Source organism: Cyprinodon tularosa, unplaced genomic scaffold (genome assembly GCF_016077235.1).
Source record: "Cyprinodon tularosa strain WSP-4 unplaced genomic scaffold, ASM1607723v1 ctg299, whole genome shotgun sequence".
Taxonomy (NCBI): Eukaryota; Metazoa; Chordata; class Actinopteri; order Cyprinodontiformes; family Cyprinodontidae; genus Cyprinodon; species Cyprinodon tularosa.
In genome coordinates this window covers 199255-225932 of record NW_024039006.1, presented here as the reverse complement: position 1 = coordinate 225932, position 26678 = coordinate 199255, and the positions used below count along the sequence as shown (strand labels likewise).

Genomic DNA, 26678 nt, shown 5'->3' with positions numbered 1-26678 from the left:
TGCCAGAAGGGCTGGTCTGAATATTTCAGAAACTGCATCCCTAGGGTTTACAGAGAATGGTCCGAAAAAGAAAAAACATCCAGTGAGCGGCAGTTCTGTGGGCGGAAATGCCTTGTTGATGCCAGAGGCCAGAGGAGAATGGCCAGACTGGTTCGAGCTGATAGAAGGGCAACAGTGACTCAAATAACCACCCGTTACAACCAAGGTGGGCAAAACAGCATCTCTGAACGCACAGTACGTCGAACTTTGAGGCAGATGGGCTACAGCAGCAGAAGACCACACCGGGTGCCACTCCTTTCAGCTAAGAACAGGAAACTGAGGCTATAATTTGCACAAGCTCATCGAAATTGGACAATAGAAGATTGGAAAAACGTTGCCTGGTCTGATGAGTCTCGATTTCTGCTGCGACATTCGGATGGTAGGGTCAAAATTTGGCGTCTACAACATGAAAGCATGGATCCATCCTGCCTTGTATCAACGGTTCAGGCTGGTGGTGGTGGTGTTATGGTGTGGGGAATATTTTCTTGGCACTCTTTGGGCCCCTTGGTACCAATTGACCATCGTTGCAACGCCACAGCCTACCTGAGTATTGTTGCCGACCATGTCCATCCCTTTATGACCACAATGTACCCAACTTCTGATGGCTACTTTCAGCAGGATAATGCTCCATGTCATAAAGCTGGAATCATCTCAGACTGGTTTCTTGAACATGACAATGAGTTCACTGAACTCAAATGGCCTCCACAGTCACCAGATCTCAATCCAATAGAGCATCTTTGGGATGTGGTGGAACGGGAGATTCGCATCATGGATGTGCAGCCGACAAATCTGCGGCAACTGTGTGATGCCATCATGTCAATATGGACCAAACTCCCTGAGGAATGCTTCCAGCACCTTGCTGAATCTATGCCACGAAGAATTGAGGCAGTTCTGAAGGCAAAAGAGGGTCCAACCCGTTACTAGCATGGGGTAACTAATAAAGTGGCCGGTGAGTGTATAGTCTGAGATGAGTGATCTTATTATTGGGTACATATATAATAAATTAGTAGAGCTTTGTTAAGAGTAGCATATTTCATTTATATCTTTAAATACACTAAGAAAAACGTCAGAGATAGTGGCAAAAGTAGGGTTCATATAGAAAAAAAGGACCACAATCCCGTTATTTTCTTTCAATATAACTGAATGACAAAATGTCTGTTGATCATATCTTTTTTTTTAATTGGTATTAAGAAAATAATCTTTGATAAATTACTGCCAATGCATAGTTTTTCCTTATTACATCCATATACCTACATACTCTAACTGTATAAAAAGATAAAAACTTTCAATTTGCGTTGAAGGAAGTCAAACTCTTTTCTAAATCTAAATTCTGTTGAAAGCTGAACTCAAAGCTTAGTATCATCTAATTCTAAATAAAATTTGATTTTAACTTCAGAGGTTAAAAAGAAAGAGCTTTTTAGCGCGAGGACTGACAGGAATTCTCAGGCTCCAGTGTAATTTGATGTAAGGGTCCCAGGAGGAGAAGAGGCCGCCTGTCCAACTAGCAGGTGTTGGGCTCATTCGCCATGCATGACCAAATTTAGACAGACCGTTAACCCCCCCCCAACCATCACCAAAGTGGTGAAGAGATGAGGTGGTGTTGGAAGAAGGAGGTAGAGAGAAGCTAAAGGAGCAGGAAGGAGGGGTAAAAGGAGGAGGAGGCTAAATTGGGTTGGCATGGGACACCATGGGACAGCTGAGAGGGCAGGATTCCTGAGGTGAACTGTAAAAGTACAAGACAGAGGGAGAGGAGGAGGAGGAAGGTCAAGGAGGCGAGGGCGGGGAAGGAAGGAAGGAATGGATTTGAGAATATGAGATAAGATTTCTGGGTGAAAGAAACTGAGCAGAGATAAAAGGTCGATCCTTTGCTGCTATCTACTGAGAGGGAAGCTGTGATTGGGTGGAAATAGGAAATCAATGAAAGTCTTTAAACACAAACTAAACTTAAGGCTCCTAGTTAACCTCTAGATTACTGAAATTAAAGCAATTACTACATCTTTAAATCCTAGTTAACCTCTATATTACTGATATTAAAGCAATTCTTACATCTTTATCTCCTAGTTAACCTCTAGATTACTGATATTCAAGCAATTATTACATCTTTATGTCCTAGTTAACCTCTAGATTACTGATATTCAAGCAATTATTACATCTTTATCTCCTAGTTAACCTCTAGATTACTGATATTAAAGCAATTATTACATCTTTATCTCCTAGTTAACCTCTAGATTACTGATATTAAAGCAATTATTACATCTTTATCTCCTAGTTAACCTCTAGATTACTGATACTAAAGCAATTATTACATATTTATCTCCTAGTTAACCTGTAGATTAATGATACTAAAGCAAATATTACATCTTTATCTCCTATTTAACCTCTAGATTACTGATATTAAAGCAATTATTACATCTTTATCTCCTAGTTAACCTCTAGATTACTGATACTAAAGCAATTATTACATATTTATCTCCTAGTTAACCTGTAGATTAATGATACTAAAGCAATTATTACATCTTTATCTCCTAGTTAACCTGTAGATTAATGATACTAAAGCAATTATTACATCTTTATCTCCTAGTTAACCTGTAGATTACTGATATTAAAGCAATTATTACATCTTTAACTCCTAGTTAACCTGTAGATTACTGATATTAAAGCAATTATTACATCTTTATCTCCTAGTTAACCTGTAGATTAATGATACTAAAGCAATTATTACATCTTTATCTCCTAGTTAACCTCTAGATTACTGATACTTAAGCAATTATTACATCTTTATCTCCTAGTTAACCTGTAGATTACTGATATTAAAGCAATTATTACATCTTTATCTCCTAGTTAACCTCTAGATTACTGATACTTAAGCAATTATTACATCTTTATCTCCTAGTTAACCTGTAGATTACTGATATTAAAGCAATTATTACATCTTTATCTCCTAGTTAACCTGTAGATTAATGATACAAAAGCAATTATTACATCTTTATCTCCTAGTTAACCTCTAGATTACTGATACTAAAACAATTATTACATCTTTATCTCCTAGTTAACCTGTAGATTAATGATACTAAAACAATTATTACATCTTTATCTCCTAGTTAACCTGTAGATTAATGATACTAAAGCAATTATTACATCTTTATCTCCTAGTTAACCTCTAGATTACTGATATTAAAGCAATTATTACATCTTTATCTCCTAGTTAACCTGTAGATTAATGATACTAAAACAATTATTACATCTTTATCTCCTAGTTAACCTGTAGATTACTGATACTAAAGCAATTATTACATCTTTAACTCCTAGTTAACCTGTAGATTAATGATACTAAAGCAATTATTACATCTTTAACTCCTAGTTAACCTGTAGATTAATGATACTAAAGCAATTATTACATCTTTATCTCCTAGTTAACCTGTAGATTAATGATACTAAAGCAATTATTACATCTTTAACTCCTAGTTAACCTGTAGATTAATGATACTAAAGCAATTATTACATCTTTATCTCCTAGTTAACCTGTAGATTACTGATACTAAAGCAATTATTACATCTTTAACTCCTAGTTAACCTGTAGATTAATGATACTAAAGCAATTATTACATCTTTATCTCCTAGTTAACCTGTAGATTAATGATACTAAAGCAATTATTACATCTTTAACTCCTAGTTAACCTGTAGATTAATGATACTAAAGCAATTATTACATCTTTATCTCCTAGTTAACCTGTAGATTACTGATACTTAAGCAATTATTACATCTTTATCTCCTAGTTAACCTCTAGATTACTGATATTAAAGCAATTATTACATCCTTATCTCCTAGTTAACCTCTAGATTACTGATATTAAAGCAATTATTACATCTTTATCTCCTAGTTAACCTGTAGATTACTGATACTAAAGCAATTATTACATCTTTAACTCCTAGTTAACCTGTAGATTACTGATATTAAAGCAATTATTACATCTTTATCTCCTAGTTAACCTATAGATTACTGATATTAAAGCAATTATTACATCTTTATCTCCTAGTTAACCTCTAGATTACTGATATTAAAGCAATTATTACATCTTTATCTCCTAGTTAACCTGTAGATTAATGATACTAAAGCAATTATTACATCTATATCTCCTAGTTAACCTCTAGATTACTGATATTAAAGCAATTATTACATCTTTATCTCCTAGTTAACCTCTAGATTACTGATATTAAAGCAATTATTACATCTTTATCTCCTAGTTAACCTGTAGATTAATGATACTAAAACAATTATTACATCTTTATCTCCTAGTTAACCTGTAGATTAATGATACTAAAGCAATTATTACATCTTTATCTCCTAGTTAACCTGTAGATTAATGATACTAAAACAATTATTACATCTTTATCTCCTAGTTAACCTGTAGATTAATGATACTAAAACAATTATTACATCTTTATCTCCTAGTTAACCTGTAGATTAATGATACTAAAGCAATTATTACATCTTTAACTCCTAGTTAACCTGTAGATTAATGATACTAAAGCAATTATTACATCTTTATCTCATAGTTAACCTCTAGATTACTGATATTAAAGCAATTATTACATCTTTATCTCATAGTTAACCTCTAGATTACTGATATTAAAGCAATTATTACATCTTTATCTCCTAGTTCACCTGTAGATTAATGATACTAAAGCAATTATTACATCTTTATCTCCTAGTTAACCTCTAGATTACTGATATTAAAGCAATTATTACATCTTTATCTCCTAGTTCATCTCTAGATTACTGATATTAAAGCAATTATTACATCTTTATCTCCTAGTTAACCTCTAGATTACTGATATTAAAGCAATTATTACATATTTATCTCCTAGTTAACCTCTAGATTACTGTGTTTCCTGGCTCTGGTAGTTGTGGTACAGTCCATCAGCATGAAGTCACAGCTCCATCGTGTCTTTTCTTCCCTCATGTGTATCCACACCTGTCAGTCTGGCCTAGCTTAGCTTAGCTTGGCTGCCCCCCCACCCCCCCCCCCTTTTTTTTTTTTGAACAGGTCCTTCTGGTAAAATGAGGTCACGGTAGCCCAGCTGAATGCCTGACATAACTCAAGCCCTCCCAAGGAAGATCAGGGCTGCTGACCCTCACTACAGCTGACACGCACACCCGACCTCCTCGTTCACATCTGAACGGGCGTCAGGTTCTTGATAACGTCGCTCGCCCCCCTCCGGCTGTCTATCAAAGGGCTGATGCAACCCTCAGAGCTGCAGGAGGACGTCATTGCAGGAGTCGCAGGAAGTTAAAGGAGTTGTGTCTTCAGACTATAGACAATATAGTGCTCCAGTTACTACTTTGAAAAGACTTTAAGGACCTCTTTGATTGAAATAGAAATATATAGAAAAACATGTTATGATGGTAATTTCTATGTAATCTATAAAAACTGTATTATTTAATATTTAAAAAACTTGATCACAACTTTAGATCTATATTAGTGAACAAACACAAGCTTAGATAAATGATCTCAACCTGTTTTCAAATTATACCTTGTTAAATATACTCTACTGAGGCCAAGAGCAAGAACATCACAAACATAACTGCTGAAACATATAAGGAGCCAGTTTTAGAGTCTTTTGTAGCTTTTTTTTTTCATAAGAAATGTTTTTTTTTTCTTCATGGGTCACATCACAACTTGCATCTGGACCTTTTAGGTCGGATTAGCTTCCTGCTGCAAACCGGAATCAAACTCTGGCTCCCCGTATCAAAGATGCAAATTAGAAAGAGAATAAAATAAATAATAATTTCCATGCTTATACATATCTATACATTTGCTAAACACTCATTCAATGGTAATGGTGTTAATTCTAACACTAGATCACAATTCTACATTCAGTAACATAGTGGGCAGGGACAATACATAAACAAGCAGTAGACGGTTGCTCTATAGTTGACCAGTTGCTTCAGACACACAGCGCTGACTCAGCGTGTGTCTACCTGCATCCTCTGTGACTGATCTGATCAAACCAGACTCTTACCCCAGAAAAAAAATCAAGGTGATCTTAATAATAAGTCCCAGTTCTTAGCTGCAAACAATCCTTTGACAAATAAATCCCCCTCTAAACATGTGCTAATGAGAAAGATTATTGCATAAACTAACTGTAAAACAAACAATGGAGTCCACTTCAAGTCTTTAAATTGATTTATAAATGTCCACCCTAGCTGTTTTCTCTAATTAACAACCTCAATCTGAGCCAGGGGATCAAATGAAGGAAATACGTTGGTGGAATGTTGGTCTGGTTTAAAACCGCTATGCAGCTGCATTAAGCACAGACCTGTCTGACACTTTTACATTAATAATGTATAGCTTCATGCTCAATAGATTTAGGAGCTGGCACATTTATATTCTCGGGCGGGTGGGAGGGGGGCTGGGGAGGCAGAGCGGAGTGAAAATATGAAGGCTGCTATACAGTAAAGGCAGGAAAATAATGTTTTAGAAAGGGAAGAACTGGGACATCTGGGATAGAGACACAGATTCTGATGAATTATGTAAATTAACCAGAATATATTAGATTATTATTATTTTAAAATAAAATCTATCCATTTTATGGTCATAATCTGTGCAAAGAAGAGCTAGTTATGCTATTATTAGTCTTTACCATGATAGATCCAACTTTAAAAAGCTGATGCACATATTATGTTATGTAACGTATTGATTATAATTAACATTTTTATGACTCTGTACCAGAGTAGGAATAGTTTACCTTCATGAGTGACCCTTTGGTCTCCACTTGGGCTACAGTCAAACACCTGTTCAGAAGTCATGTCCAACCATCCATGCATTCTGCTCCCAAGGTCTGCTAACGTGCACTCAGAGTGTGCACATCAACGCCCCCATATAAAAAAAAGATGTATTAGGTTTATGTATGTGTGCACACACTGTTTCCAAGGGTTTCTTGACACCAGGAAGACATGCAAAACATGATAAAATCATCAAGGATGTTTTCTAAACTTCTTTTGGCAGCTTTAAGCAAGCATTACTGATTATCTAACTGCAATATGGAGCATAGAATTACCTTCATTTTGATTTGGTATGTGTTGCTGTTCAGTCGTCTCTTTTAGATACTGATAATGCATTGAAAACTGAAAAAACAGGTTTTAAATGTTATGCAATGCACATTAAAAGCACAAACTTACAAAGCTGTAAGCTAATCCATACACTCTAATATACACAGTGTATTCACATAGATCTGGTTAATGCAAACCACTAATGAGAAATAACAGAGTTCTCTAGTTCACGTGTCCAATGCACAAGAAGGAACGACTCCTTCTAATAATATCAAAGCTGCAGCTCAGCTTTTGAAGAGAGGCCAAACATCATCTCATGTTTTTCTTTTATGTACTAAAACAAGTGCATTTTGATGATAAAATCTAAGGAAATATTAACCCTTAATTCTCAGTGACCAGAACTGGAAATCCTTGGATAAATTCTGAATTTCTTATCCTCTGTAAAGAGACTGTAAAGCCGTGAAAACAGCTTAATAGATTAATTCCACTTAGACTTAAAAACAATTAGAAATTATTAAATTTTTGAGTTTCTAAATTTAGATATGATCAAGGAACAAAACTGCAGACTTAGCAGTTAATAGCGACTCCATCAAAGTGCTAGATGTATTGTGTACTATTGTGTGTTAACAAAACTAATGGTGCCTAAAAAACAAACAAAAACCCTTTAATCTGTTTATGCAAAATGATACAGGCAGAAAATAATCTAATCTAATGAGCTTCACAAATCGACAAAAACCTTAATAATTTTTTTACTCAGTATGCATACTAATGTTTTCCATGGTACATAATCTTATTTATTTATTTATTTATTTATTTATTTATTTATTTATTTATTTATTTATTTATTTCAGAGACTGTGGATTAACTTCTGAGAAAAGTATTCACATCATTAAAATATCTGAATAATTCTTGGCATTAAACTTCTTCATGTTTGCAAAGAGCTGTATAACAACCGGCTGTAAACATCATAATGAATTTGTCCAAAGTGACATCACTTCATGGTGTGAGAGCTCCCTTGTAAACAGCAAGTGCCCAGAGATCAGTCGGAGTTTTAACAGGCGATAAAGCGACAGGAGCATGATAGGAGAGGAGCTTCAGAGCACAACAGGTGCTCCCAGCATGCAGGAATGTGTCTGACCTCCCTCTGCCTCGCTGTGGCTTTACATGCACACCTACACAAGCCTCTCCAGATACCAGGGACCATGAACCTGGGGACAATTAAAATGATTGTGGAAAACATTCTCTTGAACTCATGTCATTATTTCCTTTAAAAAAAATAGAAGATTTTCATCCTAGGGAAACATTATTGCTTCTTTTTTTGGAACAGATTCTACTTTCTGAGTATAAAGAAATGTGTCCAAAGGACGACCAAAACTCAACTATTCGGGTAAGGAGGATAAAGATGAGAAAATACCATTAAAACTATGATTAATCAACACAATTTAGATTTTAAAAAGGGGGATTGCTTTTACCATTACCATCACATTACTAAACTATTGCTGACATTTACCTTCGGGCAAACATGAATAATCATCAGTTGAATATTTTCTTTTTGGATCAGATGGAGATCTAACTGCTCATCTGATACAATCAGAAAACATTTGACGATTGTGACTTAAATCGGAAAATAATCAATCCATAGTTACATTGACCAAATCTTTCAGGATGTAACATGATGACAATCCCAGTTGTCTACTTTCTGAATCAAAATAGTGTTTAAAAAGAAGTCAGAGGAAGCACAGGGTTTTAATGAATCACAGACATATTCTTTAATGGTAAGAATATGTCTTTGGTTCATTCAAGCTGCGAGAGAGTGAGAGAGAGCAAGACTTTAACCAGTTACAGGAGGGCTGAAAGGAGTAGAGCAAAGGTCCCAACTTTATCCTTTTCAAACTTCTGCATGTCAACGTACAAGCTGGATATAATACTAGCGGACCTTTAGACTTAGATAATCCTAATGAGGAATGTTAAAGTCCTCAAGGGCCGGTATCCTGCATCCTTTAGGAATCTCTCTGATCCAACACACCTAAATCAAATAGTTTAATGACCTCCTCAGTTGACGTCTAGTTCTGCAGAGCTGTGCAAAAGATCAGTTGTGTTAAAACAGAGAGAAAGCTATAAAGTGCAGGACACCTGTCTTTGAGGAGTGGATTCTAACATCCCTGATCTCGATCATAAACATGCACGCTGCAGTTTTAGTCATATGGGTCATACTAATCAATATTTTAAGACGGTAAAACAGCTAAGATTGGAAACTCCATCATTCTGTATTTCTGTTGAATAAAAAAAAGCATAATTGCTTTAAAAGAAATTAATTTGGGTGAGCTCGCTATCTGCAGGTCAAAGAAACGTTGGCAAACTGAGACAAGAAATAAAGAACAAAAAGTTTAAATCTCTGAAATCTCAGATTATTGCTATTCAGTAGGACAGGAGACTTTCATTTTCCCTAGTTTGTTTTGAATTGTTAGCCTAAAATGAAAGTATCCCCTTCCTCTCTCCAAGTTTTCTTCACGGCTAATTAATAGGCTTAAACCCAGAGTGCTCGCTGACAGGAGGACTATCATTGGCCTCTGGAGTAAGGCCCAGGTCTAAACCCTCTGATTTAGCGAATTGTTCAGAGGATAAAAAGCCTTGCTCTTTTATTCTAGTCAGCTATGTGTCGGGCTGTTATTGGGCTGTGTGTAAACCCTGTACATGATTCCAGGGAGATATACAGCAGATGCAATGATCTGATCAGAACAAGTGTAAAAGGTGCTAACAGACCATGTTAGTCTACCAAGCTGGAAAATAAGTGCAAGTCTAATAATATTACACATATCTAAAGGGGAAACTCACAGCTCTGTCTTGGATAATAACGCACATAAAAGCATGCCTGCTATTATTCAAATTAGAATAATAGCAATAATGCACATTGTCTATTTTATACTAATATTTTAGTAGTAAAGAAGTGATGAAGCTAAGCTTTACATGTGCTTAAGTAGAGGACTGACTTACCAAATAAATACTTGGTCCAGTTTGTAGCAGTACTGCTTTGACACAACCATCTGTCTTCACTGTCATATTAATTGCCCCAGCTTCATGGAAGGATGCATGGTGCAGCTATTAGGCTGGCTCACATTGTGTTCCCCCGCCACACGTTTCCAGGCTGCTGCACAGCTAGATGATGCCAGCCAACAAAATAACAATGCAGTCACGCTCCGAGCAGTGTGGCTGTGGGTGTATGCAGATGTTCACTTCTCTCAGGAACCAGAGGTGCAAGAACACATGCAGGCTGAGTGCAGCGTGAATTTATATGTTAGGGAAAAAAAGTGATGAAAAAGAAAATAATAGATGCAATAGAAAGAAATTAGTAAACCTTTTCTAGTGACGTGAAAGATATAACAAGGGCAAGTAGGTTCCCTTCAAAGCCTTGGTAAACGAAAAGATTATATAAAATGCATTGGCATATTAGAGATAATGCAACTGTAAATGGTTAATATTAGCAAATAGGCTAATGTTGATTTTTCTTAACAGATATGATGTAAAAAAATTCCACCATTTTTGTTTGGTATTATCGATTTAATGGGAATAAATTTCAGGATCATGGTAGTGTGAGCAGTATTTAAACAGCTGTTATTCTATCCCTCATCTTCCAAAATCGGCTGTAACAAAAACACCCCAATAAAAAAACAAAAAAACCTTTCATGTGAATCAAAACATGAAGGAATAAAGCTGTTTGTTAAAAGAAATGGTAAGTTGTGTTTATCAAGTCCAAGGATCCCAAAGTGCTTTATTTTACATCCAATCATTGACTCATGCTTAATGGTGGTAGCAAGCTAATTTGCAGCCACAGCTGCTCTTGGGCACGCTGACAGAAGCAGGGCTGCCATACACAGGCGCCACTGGGCCCTCTGACCTCCATCAGTGTAATAACATGTTGCTGGTTGCATAATGTGGCGTATAAGCCTTAAGGGTGCAAGTGCGTCAGGTTAATTTTAATGTGTCATCATTGTCTTGTAAACTCAAGTTTAATGTTCTGAAAGTTGTTTCCCTGATGTGGTGAAAAAAATGATTATCGGCCCGCTTTACACTATAGAATGTTTTGCCATTTTCGGGCCAATTCTCCTATTGTGCGATAATTTTTTCGATCTGGCCGAGTTTCAGCCTCATCGTGCGTCCTGAGTTGTGTAGTATACAGGGGGTAACGAGGAGCGATTAGCCTCTCATGACCTTCTACCGATCAGGAATCGTAAAGTCAGGAGAAAATCAAACATCTTTGAAATTCAGTTGACTCCCGTAAGGTGTTCGTGTGCAAATACGAGCCCATTTACCAGAACCTGCAAACAAAGGAATTATTCTTCCACATCCGACCAGCGCCATCTCTTGGTTTTTAGACCTGTGAGCAGGTAGATGGCATCAGAGCGTCGTGCCGTACAATATAACAACATGCCTCTTAAGCAGTGAACTTTTAAACCCTGTGATTTCATCGTACATGTTCAGCTGTAGCGTACAGTACAACGATTGAAAATATCGTACAGTGCATGCCCGGCCTAATTCAGAAAATAGTTCCTGACTCTAATGTTAGAGATACTTCAAGCATTTGGCATGCTGAGGTGAGAGAATCTTTGACAACACAGACTGAGCATCTGCACAATTTACCAACAGTACAGGCATTTTTACAGCAAAGACACATATGTGCAGTAAGTTTAGTTATGATTCGCATGTAATGGAATTATTTTAACCCTTACCCTAGCATAGCCAAATATCAAAAAGTGGATACTACATACATCTACATAAATTCGATGATTCATATACATACGCATGTATCTGTGGCAGAGGGGCAGGAGTAGAGCATGCAAACCATTTCCAAACGTTTCAGTCTATCCCTGGTTTAAATCACAACCTGTGATACTTGTGTGGTGCCCAAGTTCCTCTATCCTCACCAAACACCTTCTGTGTAGAATCCGTCAAATAAAGGCCAATAGAAAAATCTGTGGCAGACATCATTCAATCTGAAAGGTTCAACACACCGGTGCAATGTGACACCTTTTTTAGATATTTTTAAACCATTTTTTTATTTCTTTATGCATAAATGCCTGAGCTGTAACATTTATAGGAACTACCCTGGTCAAAATTACACCACCTTTATGGTGCAAAGCCAGCTAACTTAACTAATGCCGGTTGGTTGCGATGGCACCAAGCTTTCCTTGCTTGGTAAATTAAAATGCCAAACCACAAAGAGTTTACTTCCTCCTCAGCAGGCTGTCTCAGTCCTACCAGAAAGTAAAGACGACAAAAAGGGGACATGAATGGAAAAGCTCTGTGCTTCAGAAAGTCATTGCTGAAAAGTTAGGCTGCTTTATTTCACATACAGTACATCCCTATGCCACCAAACCCAATATGAAGATAAGCACCAACTGATAGTAGAGATGTGGTCAGGTTGACATTTTTTAAAACTTGAAATTGCCTAATATACTAGAAGAAATTGGCATCTTGAAGGCACAGAATTTCTTAGCAAACTCTAAAAAAAGGAAAACAACATGAACAGCAGACAAAAGGGTTGTTAGGCTTATAACAAGAGTCATTTCTCTCAGACTCAGAACCTCACACCTAACAACCTTATCTTCCATTATTCGCTCTAATGCTGCATTTAGCTTCTTTGTTACACGAGTCAATAGCTGAATTACCCAGGCAGCGTGATTGATGGCGGAGACTGAAGGTGAGCGCCAAGGTTTGTTGCTGACGGCAGCAGCATTTTGGATCTTTTGTCATTTAATGATCCCCGAAATCCAGACGGATAAACCGGCGTGGACGGTTGTAGTTAAGGACACAGCAAGTTTCCTGACTTTGGTCATTGGTGGGAGGCAGCTCTAAGGGGCAGCTAAATCAGAAACCTTGATAATAAAGACGTTTGTGAAACCAATCTAAGGCTGTATAAAGCAACATGAAACTGAGACATTTTCCCTATTTCATTTAAGCCAAAAAAGGCTATAAATCGTAGCATTTTTCATCCTCGCTGAATGACTCCCTGCTGTGACCAAAGTGTTTAGACTGATTGACTACTATTGTTAATAATGTAAGTTATTGCAATGCCAGATAATATAAAACATGACTAATTGTATAAATGCTTTGTGGCTAATGCATATGATTCTATTTTATTAGTTCTGTTCCCATTATCCAATAAAAATTTATTGCAAGGCTGCAATCATTTCTATTTCTATGTATCGGCCTAGAAAACTACAGGTGCTGGTCATAAAATTAGAATATCATGAAAAAGTAGATTGATTTCAGTAATTCCATTTAAAAAGTGAAACTTGTATATTATATTCATACATTACATACAAACTCATATATTTCAGATGTTTATTTTGTTTAATTTTGATGATTACAAATGACAACAAATGAAAATCTCAAATTCATCATATCAGAAAATTAGAATATTGTGAAAAGGTTCAAAATTGATGGCCCCTGGTGCCACACTCTAATCAGCTAATTAACTCAAACCACCTGCAAAAGCCTTTAAATGGTCTTTCAGTCTAGTTCTATAGGCTACACAATCATGGGGAAGACTGCTGACTTGACAGTTGTCCAAAAGACGACCATCGACACCTTGCACAAGGAGGGCAAGACACAAAAGGTCATCGCTAAAGAGGCTGGCTGTTCACAGAGCTCAGTGTCCAAGCACATTAATAGAGAGGCGAAGGGAAGGAAAAGATGTGGTCGAAAAAAGTGTACAAGCAAGAGAGATAACCGCACCCTGGAGAGGATTGTGAAACAAAACCCCTTCAAAAATGTGGGGGAGATTCACAAAGAGTGGACTGCAGCTGGAGTGAGTGCTTCAAGAACCACCACACACAGACGTATGAAAGACATGGGTTTCTGCTGTCGCATTCCTTGTGTCAAGCCACTCTTGAACCACAGACAGCGTCAGAAGCGTCTTGCCTGGGCTAAAGAGAAACAGGACTGGACTGCTGGTGAGTGGTCCAAAGTCATGTTCTCTGATGAAAGTAAATTTTGCATTTCCTTTGGAAATCAAGGTCCCAGAGTCTGGAGGAAAAGAAGAGAGGCACTTCATCCACGTTGCTTGAAGTCCAGTGTAAAGTTTCCACAGTCAGTGATGGTTTGGGGTGCCATGTCATCTGCTGGTGTTGGTCCATTGTGTTTTCTGAGGTCCAGGGTCAACGCAGCCACATACCAGGAAGTTTTAGAGCACTTCATGCTTCCTGCAGCTGACCAACTTTTTGGAGATGCAGATTTCATTTTCCAATAGGACTTGGCACCTGCACACAGTGCCAAAGCTACCAGTACCTGGTTGAAGGACCATGGTATCCCTGTTCTTAATTGGCCAGCAAACTCTCCTGACCTTAACCCCATAGAAAATCTATGGGGTATTGTGAAGAAGAAGATGCAATACACCAGACCCAACAATTCAGAAGAGCTAAAAGCCACTATTAGAGCAACCTGGGCTATCATAATACCTGAGCAGTGCCACAGACTGATCGACTCCATGCCACGCCGCATTGCTGCAGTAATACAGGCCAAAGGAGGCCCAACTAAATACTGAGTGCTGTACATGCTCATACTTTTCATGTTCATACTTTTCAGTTGGCCAACATTTCTATAAATCCTTTGTTTTTATTGGTCTTCAGTAATATTCTAATTTTCTGATATGATGAATTTGAGATTTTCATTTGTTGTCATTTGTAATCATCAAAATTAAACAAAATAAACATCTGAAATATATGAGTTTGTATGTAATGTATGAATATAATATACAAGTTTCACTTTTTAAATGGAATTACTTAAATCAATCTACTTTTTCATGATATTCTAATTTTATGACCAGCACCTGTACTTAAGCGTACATGTGACTCTAACATCCTTAGATGTAAGGTGATGTTCTGAGGATTTTTTTAAAGCTTAATCTGGTTTATGACATGCTTGTTTATTTCTTCAAAATAAAATCAAGTCTCAGATTTCTCTCTCCAGCGCCAAGAAAGACGACTGGTAGTTTAGCCAAAAAAAAAAAAGATCTACAAATGCTCTAATCGAAGAAAGATGGCCGCTCTGTCTACTCATCAGTCATCACACAGTGCTACTTTCACCATATGGATACTGTATCATGCGTATCATGTGTTGACTTTTGCCATTACAACACCTTGCAAGAACTTTCTGTTTTTATACTGCGGCCCAATCCTCATAAAAAACCCCTGCAACAGAACACACACACTCACATACAAAATAAAAGCCAACGACACGCCTGTAAAAAATACTGTGAAGATGTCACACAGGCATATTTTCTCCTTAGCCTTTTCTACAGTCTCTCAGGGCTCCAGTGCTAGCACTAAAGCAGATTATAGAAGGCTCCCTACATGGACACAACTTCTGGAATAGCAACTGCTATTTGATCTGACTGCACGGACTCTTGACTCTCCACTTACTTGGACCCTCATACAGATGCTCTCTACATGCAGCTACAGAAAGGCTGGCAGTTTGCTTGCTGTTACGGCTACATTAGATGCATTTTAGATCAAAGTCTGCATGAAATCATACATCTGTTGACGGTGGAGTGCTTAATATTAGATTCCTGTTGAAGAAAAAAATAATGCATTACTGTTAACCCCTGTAATCCTGTAGTTAACACTGTCTTGACTGTCTTCAGACTTCCTGGTATTGCCTGAGTTAACCATGAGAGACAGATTCATGATTCCCAGATGTAAAACGTATATAGGAAGCAAATCTAAGAAATCAGTCCTGGAATGTCTGCACCACTACTACAAATTAACCAATTGGGATGCTAATTGCTCTCTCCTTGATCATTTGTTCTCTGTTAAATCAATATTTTAAACATGATATCCTTGCCCGCAATGACAGACATGGTTATTTATAATAACTATAATTCGTCAACACATCAGCAAAGGAGATAAAATGGCCTCTGTTGTTTTCAGAATGAAATAAAATCATTTACATTGCAAAAATTATGTAAAAATTGTGAAATGTCTTAAATTAAGCATGTTTACCCTTAATTTGAGTAGATAAATGAGACAATCTGCCAGTGGAATGAATATTTATACACTTTAAATTAAATTTGCGATTGGAGACTTGGAGAGTAGTTGTTTTTGACTTATTTTAAATATAAATTGTCTTATTTCATTAGTTTATGATTCCACTTACCTGATCAAAATACGCTTATGTTAAGAAAAATTGACTTGGATTTCAATTTTTTGCAGTTTAAGAAATAATTCATTATAGAGGTAAGAAGATTCATGCAAAATTTACCCCCTACTTTTGTTCATTGTAAATTCCTCAGGTGAAATACTAGTAGACATTGCATAAAGTAGGAAAAGAGGGAAAATAGCAACACATTATGCTCTCCCAGGATAAAAAGAAGAGGATCGATATCTTTGGTGTTGTTTGGTGCCGCATTGGATGATAGATCAATAACTCTGTAGGGCTTCTACGCAGCAGGGCGAGCTGTTTTGAGTGCAAAATGAGATTAAATGAGCACAGATTTAATTACACACCACAGAGGGGTATTACATCAGGCTGAGCGGATGCTCTGTGAGTATCACATTTCTGAATATAATGGGGAAAAAAACACGACAAGGTAACAATAATCACTCCCTTTCGACGGCTTTGATTCTTTTGTTTTCATCGCACTCAGCGAAAGCCAAATGTTAAATGACTTTTGAATGAGATTTATTTAAAGAGGGGAATAATATCTGAAGTTGACAAAACAATATTAAATAGGAAATATTAAATAGCGGGTTAATGTCTCCTTAAATCATAATAGCACACCTATAAGAGTCCAAATAATACTACTTATAAAACTATTCTAATTTGTTTTATTGCAATTATTTGGAGCATTTTTGAAATGGAAAGAAATCGTTACATGAGTTTTAAATTTTTTTTTTTTTTGTAAAAATAAACTTCATCCTGTCAAACTTCATTATGTAACCAGTTATGACCATAATTTAAAATCTCCTGTATTTAATTTAAACTCAAACCAATTTGAATGTGTGCTTTAGCTTTCACTCTTAGCATTCACTGTCTCCACAGGCAGGTCTGAGCCATTAAGACAGTTGATTACTCTGTAATGGATATTTTTAGGTTATTGCAAGCATAGGCTATACCAAGCAGCGAGACGTTCAGTTAGCAGGATAACAGCTGAACTCCTGAACAATGTGAAACAGAAGATGACTTCACTCGCTCTGATGAACTTATCGGGTGTGTTGAGATCTGGCTTTACTAATTGCATGTATTACACAAACCATGACAAATTAAAAGGATGGCAGATTAAGACAAAGAGACTGTCTGCATTGAGCATTTCAGTGAGAGTTTGACTTTAGAGAGATATTGATTATGCTTCAAGACATCACTTTTGTTGCAAATGTGCTCCAGCAGCAGCTCGGTATCAATGAGAGTCGGACATCAATAAGCTTTGGGGGTTCTTCATCTCTTCTATGCCTTGTTTGCTTCTGCTTAAATTGGGTTCCTTTTTTATTTCTTTAATTCCAGGACTTCGGCTGCTTTGGATGAACAAGATTGCTTAGATGAGACACACTCAGATCTCATTCCTGCATCCTTTCATCACCTCCCAAGCAGCTTTTACCACATGCAATTTCTCGCACAATTTTTCACAACTCTTATTACGCTGAACTCTTTGTCCAAAACAAGTCACGGATAAATGCACCATGCAATCTAAAAGAGACGCTTCAGGGTAAAAATAAACCAACTGGCATGAATTGGGAGGCACGGACATTACCAAGCGTGCGTCATTTTCTGATGCTTGGTATCGGATTCGACATCACTGTGTGTTGACAAACACTTTACTACCTCATCAAATACCGGTCAGCTTTCTTTTCTTTCCACTGAATTCAAGGATTGAAGGGACAACAGGTGCTGGAAGGCTTTCCTTTCACATTCATTACACTGCAAAATGATGCACTTGCTATATATACGGGCTGATATCAGCTCCTTAAGCTGGATTTGACATGCCGAGAAGTGCCGTGGAGTACCATGACTTGTTCCCCTGGGGGGTCACAAGGGGAACACCTAAAGCTTTGCAATAGAGATTTAACACTCAGAGCCAATTATAAGACAATACATGAGGAGATATTTCAATAACTGTAGAGTATGTCAGTGTTCAACATGATAAAGGGAGAAGTTAAAGGTGAAGGTAAGAAGGAAGGAGGGGTAGGAGAGAGGCAGCTAGGTGCCAAGCAAGTTAAATAAGTATTTTTAGGATGATGTTTATTTGGAGGTTGGTGAAACCAACCCCAGGTCTATATACCACCATCTGTTGAGGTCTCTCAGCCTGTCACTGTGCTCTGTAGGCGGGGGGCATTTTAAACAGATAGAAGCTTTTACAGATCACTACAGTTAAAAAAAAAAAACATGTCACACTTAAAATTTTAATTAAGAAATGAGATTGTTGCACCAGCAGCTCTTTATGGCAACAATAAAACTAAATCAAACTACTCTTGTATGAATATATGTCCTTTAATATTAAAATCTGAGAACCCATGAAGTCTAACTACTGTTTCAAATGTGAAATATTAAAACATCAGCTTATGTGACTTAAAACTTAATAAAAATATAAATTTCCACTTAGAAATTTTGAACTTTATTTTACAACTCATCTTAATTTTTTGTAATGACGCAAAAATTGTGATTATAAAAAATATTAGTCTCTATTTCTTTGAAAAAATATGCAAAAGAAAATGCAGCTCCAACTTAAATGAATTGCTTCAACTGCTAACAAGCAATAGAGCTAATTTTGCCCAACTTATTGTTTTAATCTTAGCAGCTTATAAACAAAAAAAAAAGTTTGTTGAATCAATTTGATTTAATGATTTCTTATCAATTAAAGCCATTCATTTAAGTTGGAGCTGCATTGTCTTTTTAGAGATTAGTACTGACAGTATTTGAAAGATTGTGCAGAGTTAAATGAGGCGCAATATTTGGTCATTATGATCTTTAAAATGGATCTAATAAAATCACATGAATACATGAAAACAAAAAGATAAAGGCATTCCATATTAACTTTTCTTATTTACCAGGATAATGTCTGATTTTAAAGAGGAATCTCAAGTTACATTCAAATAATACTTTATTTATCCCATAGGATAAATAAGAACAATCCACCATTCAGATACATAAGATCATGTTTTTTAGCCATGCAAAATTTAGAGTCCATAATCTTAAAATGTATGACCATCTGAAGATTTGTATCTAGAACCACTTATATTGGTACAATTTCAAAATATAGTTTAGCTTTTCTACAGACATCAAATGCTTTAGTTTTATCGTTGCTTGTAACATAAATTGAATGGAAAGACAGAAATTTTAGATAAATTTTACCCTAAAAATGGCCTTGCTTTAAAGAACCTCTTAAAGAAATGCACATTTCTTTGGACACTGGACATGCCAACTCAATTCAACAAGATGTCAGGTGAGTTTGAAACAAAACTGAAACTACGTCTGTGCTGCAAAACGTTTTATTTGATTGAAAGCCCTGTTCTGTTGATTAGATAAACCTTAATGGTATTTCCTGAACCATGAGTAATGATTCACCGGGTTGGCTATTTTCAGCTCGGACTCCAGGAACTGATGGGTGGATCAAGGATCTGGTCCCTCCTACAGGAATGGAACCATCAAACATGGAGACCAGGTAGCAACCAGCAAACTCAACATCAAGCACACACACGGAAAGTTAGGAGGAAATAAAACAAAAGTTAAAGTCAACTTTCATTTTAGGCCTACAGTATAAAATAGGCCTATGATGAATAGGGGATTCAAACTCATCATACACACCTGTAAAAAGGAATAGTTGCCATGGTAACTGGTGGTCAGCCATTTAAATAATGGCTAGCCATCCAATATTCAATTAATTTAAATATATGTTATTGAATTTTATTTTTCATAGATCAATTTTAAGTCGTTTTTGATTAGAAATGCTGATAATTTATCTTAGTAAAATTAGGTCCAACTTTAATATCAATGGGTTAACCTTTTTTTTTTGGTCTACATCTCAAACCGTTATCTTTTTTGTATCTTGGTCAGTGTAAAACGTTAACATGTCACTCTTAAAGTCTCTAAAAGAAACAAAAACGTGAAATGAGAGGGTGGGTATTAAATTTAGACAGTCTGTAAGGCACTCCGGGGTAACTGAAAGACAACACTGAGAAAGTTCCACGGCCTAAAATATCTGCCCACTGAAGTGCCAGGTGCTGGAAGACCACAAGGCGCAGCTGAATCATATCACATTGTACTGTTAAAAAAAATTTAAAGGCAATACTGAAACTTATTTTTTTTAAGCAAACTGCATTAAAATTCAAAAACATGCAAAGAGACACCACTCAGTTAGGTGTAAATAAGTGCAAGGCGCAAATCAGTGCGTAATTACGCACAGCAGCACAGGCCCCATCCCGCTGCCAAGGGAGGGGAGGGGGACACACATCCAACCCTACCTTCCTCTGCTGCTTCTCCCAGGCAGGATCCAGCAGCAGGTCCCTGTCCCAGTCGTCCTCCTGGGTCATATACGTTTCTTCATGTTGGATCGTATAGGAGCTGTTATATGTCATTTGGCTTTCGATAGCTGTCATCGTTCCGCCTCTGTTAGGACTTCACAAGTCCCCCTCAGATTATATTATCAAAAAATAGGATCAGCACAAGAGACCACGACGAGGGGAGAGGCAGTTAGGGACTGCGGAGACCAGACTCCTCTGGTGAGAGGTGGCTGTGCGAAGGTGGTGCTCCCACTAACAGAAGACCCTGCTGAGCGGTGCTCCTTTCCTGGTCAAAAGTGGCACACGTGACGGCACCCCAATAAGTATGGGACCTTACATCTTGGGTGTCAGGTTCTGGACCTAAAAGGGCCTGAAAGGCGGGGTGATCCCCTGCAGACGGAGATAACTGGATTGTGAGTGGTGTGGCTGTGTGTCAATCACACCTCCTCTCAACATGGGGGAGTTTATGGCCCTTGTAATGCACCTGTCGCTGTTAATGATCCCCAATGGTAAACCCAGGCCTCTTTAGCTTCATGCAGCTTTTCAGAGGAAACATTACAAAAAAAGAGTGCCAAGAAAAATCTGGAATTTGAATTTTTTTTTTAGAAAAATAAAGATATTTTCACTAAAATGTTCCTCAATTTATGAAATACATATGGATATATATTTATATAAATCTATTTATATGTATGTAGATAGATAGATAGATAGATAGATAGATAGATAGATAGATAGATAGATAGATAGATAGATAGATAGATAGGCCCCCTTCGCATTTATGGACTAGGACATCTCATTGCATACTGGAGTTGCTTAGAGGCCCCGACCTCTTAGGGGCCCCGTCACTGACACATGGTAGGCCCCCTTCGCAATTATGGTATAGGACGGTAGGTCCCCTTTGCAATTATGGTATAGGATGCAATTATGGTATAGGACGGTAGGTCCCCTTTGCAATTATGGTATCGGACGCAATTATGGTATAGGATGGTAGGTCCCCTTTGCAATTATGGTATAGGACGCAATTATGGTATAGGATGGTAGGTCCCCTTTGCAATTATGGTATAGGACGCAATTATGGTATAGGATGGTAGTTCCCCTTCGCAATTATGGTATAGGACGCGGTTATGGTATAGGATGGTAGTTCCCCTTCGCAATTATGGTATATGACGCAATTATGGTATAGGACGGTAGGTCCCCTTTGCAATTATGGTATAGGACGCAATTATGGTATAGGACGGTAGGTCCCCTTCGCAATTATGGTATAGGACGCAATTATGGTATAGGATGGTAGTTCCCCGACGCAATTATGGTATAGGATGCAATTATGGTATAGGACGGTAGGTCCCCTTTGCACTTATGGTATAGGACGCAATTATGGTATAAGACGGTAGGTCCCCTTTGTAATTAGGGTATAGGATGCAATTATGGTATAGGACGGTAGGTCCCCTTTGTAATTATGGTATAGGATGCAATTATGGTATAGGACGGTAGGTCCCCTTTGCAATTATGGTATAGGACGCAATTATGGTATAAGACGGTAGGTCTCCTTCGCAATTATGGTATAGGACGCAATTATGGTATAAGACGGTAGGTCCCCTTCGCAATTATGGTATAGGACGGTAGGTCCCCTTTGCAATTATGGTATAGGATGCAATTATGGTATAGGACGGTAGGTCCCCTTTGCAATTATGGTATAGGACGCAATTATGGTATAGGATGGTAGGTCCCCTTTGCAATTATGGTATAGGATGGTAGGTCCCCTTTGCAATTATGGTATAGGACGCAATTATGGTATAGGATGGTAGTTCCCCTTCGCAATTATGGTATAGGACGCGATTATGGTATAGGATGGTAGTTCCCCTTCGCAATTATGGTATATGACGCAATTATGGTATAGGACGGTAGGTCCCCTTTGCAATTATGGTATAGGACGCAATTATGGTATAGGACGGTAGGTCCCCTTCGCAATTATGGTATAGGACGCAATTATGGTATAGGATGGTAGTTCCCCGACGCAATTATGGTATAGGATGCAATTATGGTATAGGACGGTAGGTCCCCTTTGCACTTATGGTATAGGACGCAATTATGGTATAAGATGGTAGGTCCCCTTTGTAATTATGGTATAGGATGCAATTATGGTATAGGACGGTAGGTCCCCTTTGTAATTATGGTATAGGATGCAATTATGGTATAGGACGGTAGGTCCCCTTTGCAATTATGGTATAGGACGCAATTATGGTATAAGACGGTAGGTCCCCTTCGCAATTATGGTATAGGACGCAATTATGGTATAAGACGGTAGGTCCCCTTCGCAATTATGGTATAGGACGGTAGGTCCCCTTTGCAATTATGGTATAGGATGCAATTATGGTATAGGACGGTAGGTCCCCTTCGGAATTATGGTATAGGACGCAATTATGGTATAGGATGGTAGGTCCCCTTTGCAATTATGGTATAGGACGCAATTATGGTATAGGATGGTAGTTCCCCTTCGCAATTATGGTATAGGACGCGATTATGGTATAGGATGGTAGTTCCCCTTCGCAATTATGGTATATGACGCAATTATGGTATAGGACGGTAGGTCCCCTTTGCAATTATGGTATAGGACGCAATTATGGTATAGGACGGTAGGTCCCCTTCGCAATTATGGTATAGGACGCAATTATGGTATAGGATGGTAGTTCCCCGACGCAATTATGGTATAGGATGCAATTATGGTATAGGACGGTAGGTCCCCTTTGCACTTATGGTATAGGACGCAATTATGGTATAAGACGGTAGGTCCCCTTTGTAATTATGGTATAGGATGCAATTATGGTATAGGACGGTAGGTCCCCTTTGTAATTATGGTATAGGATGCAATTATGGTATAGGACGGTAGGTCCCCTTTGCAATTATGGTATAGGACGCAATTATGGTATAAGACGGTAGGTCCCCTTCGCAATTATGGTATAGGACGCAATTATGGTATAAGACGGTAGGTCCCCTTCGCAATTATGGTATAGGACGGTAGGTCCCCTTTGCACTTATGGTATAGGACGCAATTATGGTATAAGACGGTAGGTCCCCTTTGTAATTATGGTATAGGATGCAATTATGGTATAGGACGGTAGGTCCCCTTTGTAATTATGGTATAGGATGCAATTATGGTATAGGACGGTAGGTCCCCTTTGCAATTATGGTATAGGACGCAATTATGGTATAAGACGGTAGGTCCCCTTCGCAATTATGGTATAGGACGCAATTATGGTATAAGACGGTAGGTCCCCTTCGCAATTATGGTATAGGACGGTAGGTCCCCTTTGCAATTATGGTATAGGATGCAATTATGGTATAGGACGGTAGGTCCCCTTCGGAATTATGGACTAAGTATGGGATGTCTTATTGCATACGCAATGGTGTGAAAAATTCCTCTTAAAACCCACCTGATGTTAAGATGGCTGACTGGACCTTATTTGTACCCCAACACATGGCAGATTTCAACACGATGGTGAGCCGTTTAAACACGACACCAATAGCAAAGCAGACAGTGGTACTTTTAATTACTATGTTAATAACTGTATATAGTTTATTGGACTGTTGGTAAAAAAAAATACACTCATATAAGGTGTTTCAATCAACAATCAAGATCTTAAAAGAACGATGTATTTGAGTATTTTATTTTTTACACTACGACTAGGAATTTTTTCCCTGTGTTTATTTTCTCAATCCATCTGCTGATAAGAAACACAAGAGATGCTGCCACCAACCTGGGGGATGATGTGGTAGAGGCTAAGTATAGTGTTAGATTTCCCCCACATGTTTAGTCCATCATTTAATTAGGTCTCCCATAGGAAAAAAAACATCTCCTACCTGAGCTGTTAATCTCTGCAGCTCATCCAGATCTACCATGGATAGATTGCCGCTGCTTTCTGAAATCTTCAAATTGCACTGAAAAGAGGGACTTTTTGGTCCTGTAAATATTACCTGGATAAATTTACTCCCAATAGCCATGTAAGCGCCTTTACTTCAAAATGACACCTTTTATTAAATGTAACTTAGAATTAATTAGTAAATCTATATCCATCAGAAGATAAGTACATTAAATTAATCTTACAAATAGTATTAGCAAAACAATTAAAATAAGTTAAGTCAGGAAACTTGGTGCTTTTTTCCTTGCCCAACCATGTTTAGGTCAGAAATAGACAATATTGTTTCCTTGTAGGCTGCAGTTTGTAAAACTGTCAGCATGAAGGTGCTGGGTTCAATCGCGGGTAGTGGGTCTCTCAGTAAGGGGTTTGCATGTTCTCCCTGTGCATGCCTGAGTTCTCTCTGGGTACTCTGGCTTCCTCCCCCAGTCCAAAGACACGACTGTCAGGTTAATTGGATTCTCTTGACTCTCCTTTGGTGTGCATGGTTGCCTCTCTGTGAAAAGTACTAGCAAAACCAAAGTAAATCTTTTAAGAAAAATTTTGTTTTTGTTGAGATTTTTTGTTAACTTAACTCTTCTTGACATAAAAGAATTTCTATGTAGAAAAAGTTACTTTTTTCTAAGTAAATGTTATTTTTCTCAGTGTATACCTCTCCACATCTGTTGTATTTTTTATGAGGCTGATTTTTTCATTAATTTTTAATACAAACCTATAAGCCATTCATTAGGGGGTGTTGCCATGCATCGATCAAATAATCAACCATCCATTAACATCAATAAAATAAAATAAAAATGAAATGCTCTTTCCGTCTTCATCATTAAGACGTGCCTTTACTTTTAACATAGGTGAACACAGGTGATCTTTTATTTACAAGCAGAATGCTGTTATTAATTTAAATACCATGTGCCTGTTATAATGGAAAAAATTAAATGTTATACTAAATTTGAGTGTTTTTAAGAAGCAGTCGATGGGCAGATATTATCTCATGATATTGATTGCAGACATGTGAATTAAATCGAAATTTTATTGCGACACTTTGTGATATCTGTTTTGTTCAAACAAAGATGGAGCTATTTATATCTATGCAGAGTGGATAACAAATATAAATAACACCATAATTTCTAATTCGGTGTTTGAATGTTATGTGGGAAATAAAGGTGACTAAATCCAAGTTTTGCATCACACTTGAAAACTTTTGTTGAAAAAAAAAATGGAAAGCAAAGTGTTATTTTTCATTCCAATTCAACACTAAGCACCATTTTCCAAGCAAGCAAAATTTACACACAAAACTGTATTTACAACACAACAATGTCGGTATAAATACATTTGGATAATACATTTCATTTAGACTCCTGTAAACCAGGTGTGGAATTGTGTTTCACTTACAGCAGCTGAAATACCTTATTTCACACTGCTTTAATGTAAAACAGATGCTTAATATATACTTTATATTAATTATTCCTTCTGAAAGAATCATCCAGGCACTGTGATGGAAAAAAGTTTTTATTCATAATTGCATGCAAATAAAAAGAAACATTTTTCAGAAATACAGTTTAAAAGGCATATATATATATGTGAATACACAACCATACAATATAACTTGTATCTATATCAGGATTTGTCATTCACAGTAAACATGATGAGTGTCTGATCTAACATTAAAGAATGAATCGCTCCCACCCAACATTCAGCTTTGTGCTAACTGTAATTGCTTTAAAATGGGCCAATCAACATTCCTTTCCTCTTGAGATAACAAATTACTAAGTCACCCTTTATGTCTTTGGAATCTAGAATGGTTTCTATGGTAATTAATCAAACATCTGATGTAACTACAGTAAGCTTGGTCCATTAACCTACAATAGGGAGCTCAGTGGTTACATTACTGCTCCTCTCATGAGGCTGGAAACAGTTGAAATGTCTGATCTGACCACTGTAAACATATTAAGTCTGCATCATAAAAACAGCTCGTCTGAAAGTCCCGACTAATCAGGTTTTTGCTGTAAATTGTTCATTTGGCTACATTAAAGTATAAATAATACTTGCATTATGTATAAACTACAGCACTTTTTGCAACTTTATCAGTCTCCCTCCTTAGGTGAACAAAAAAAAAAGTCAAGAGGTTTGACCTAACCACTATGTGCATCATTCTGGTCTCATTTAGATTTATTTGTTCTAGAG

At 37.2% G+C, this 26678-nt stretch overlaps 1 protein-coding gene across 1 annotated transcript in view; it reads right to left on the bottom strand.

Annotated features, from left to right (window-relative positions):
* The window catches only part of actn3b (actinin alpha 3b), a 48286-nt gene extending 27607 nt beyond the window's left edge, over positions 1-20679 (bottom strand). The window contains 1 exon segment of the mRNA XM_038291338.1: positions 20545-20679. Within this exon segment, the coding sequence (XP_038147266.1) occupies positions 20545-20679 (135 nt within the window).
* Between the last annotated feature and the right edge of the window lie 5999 nt (positions 20680-26678).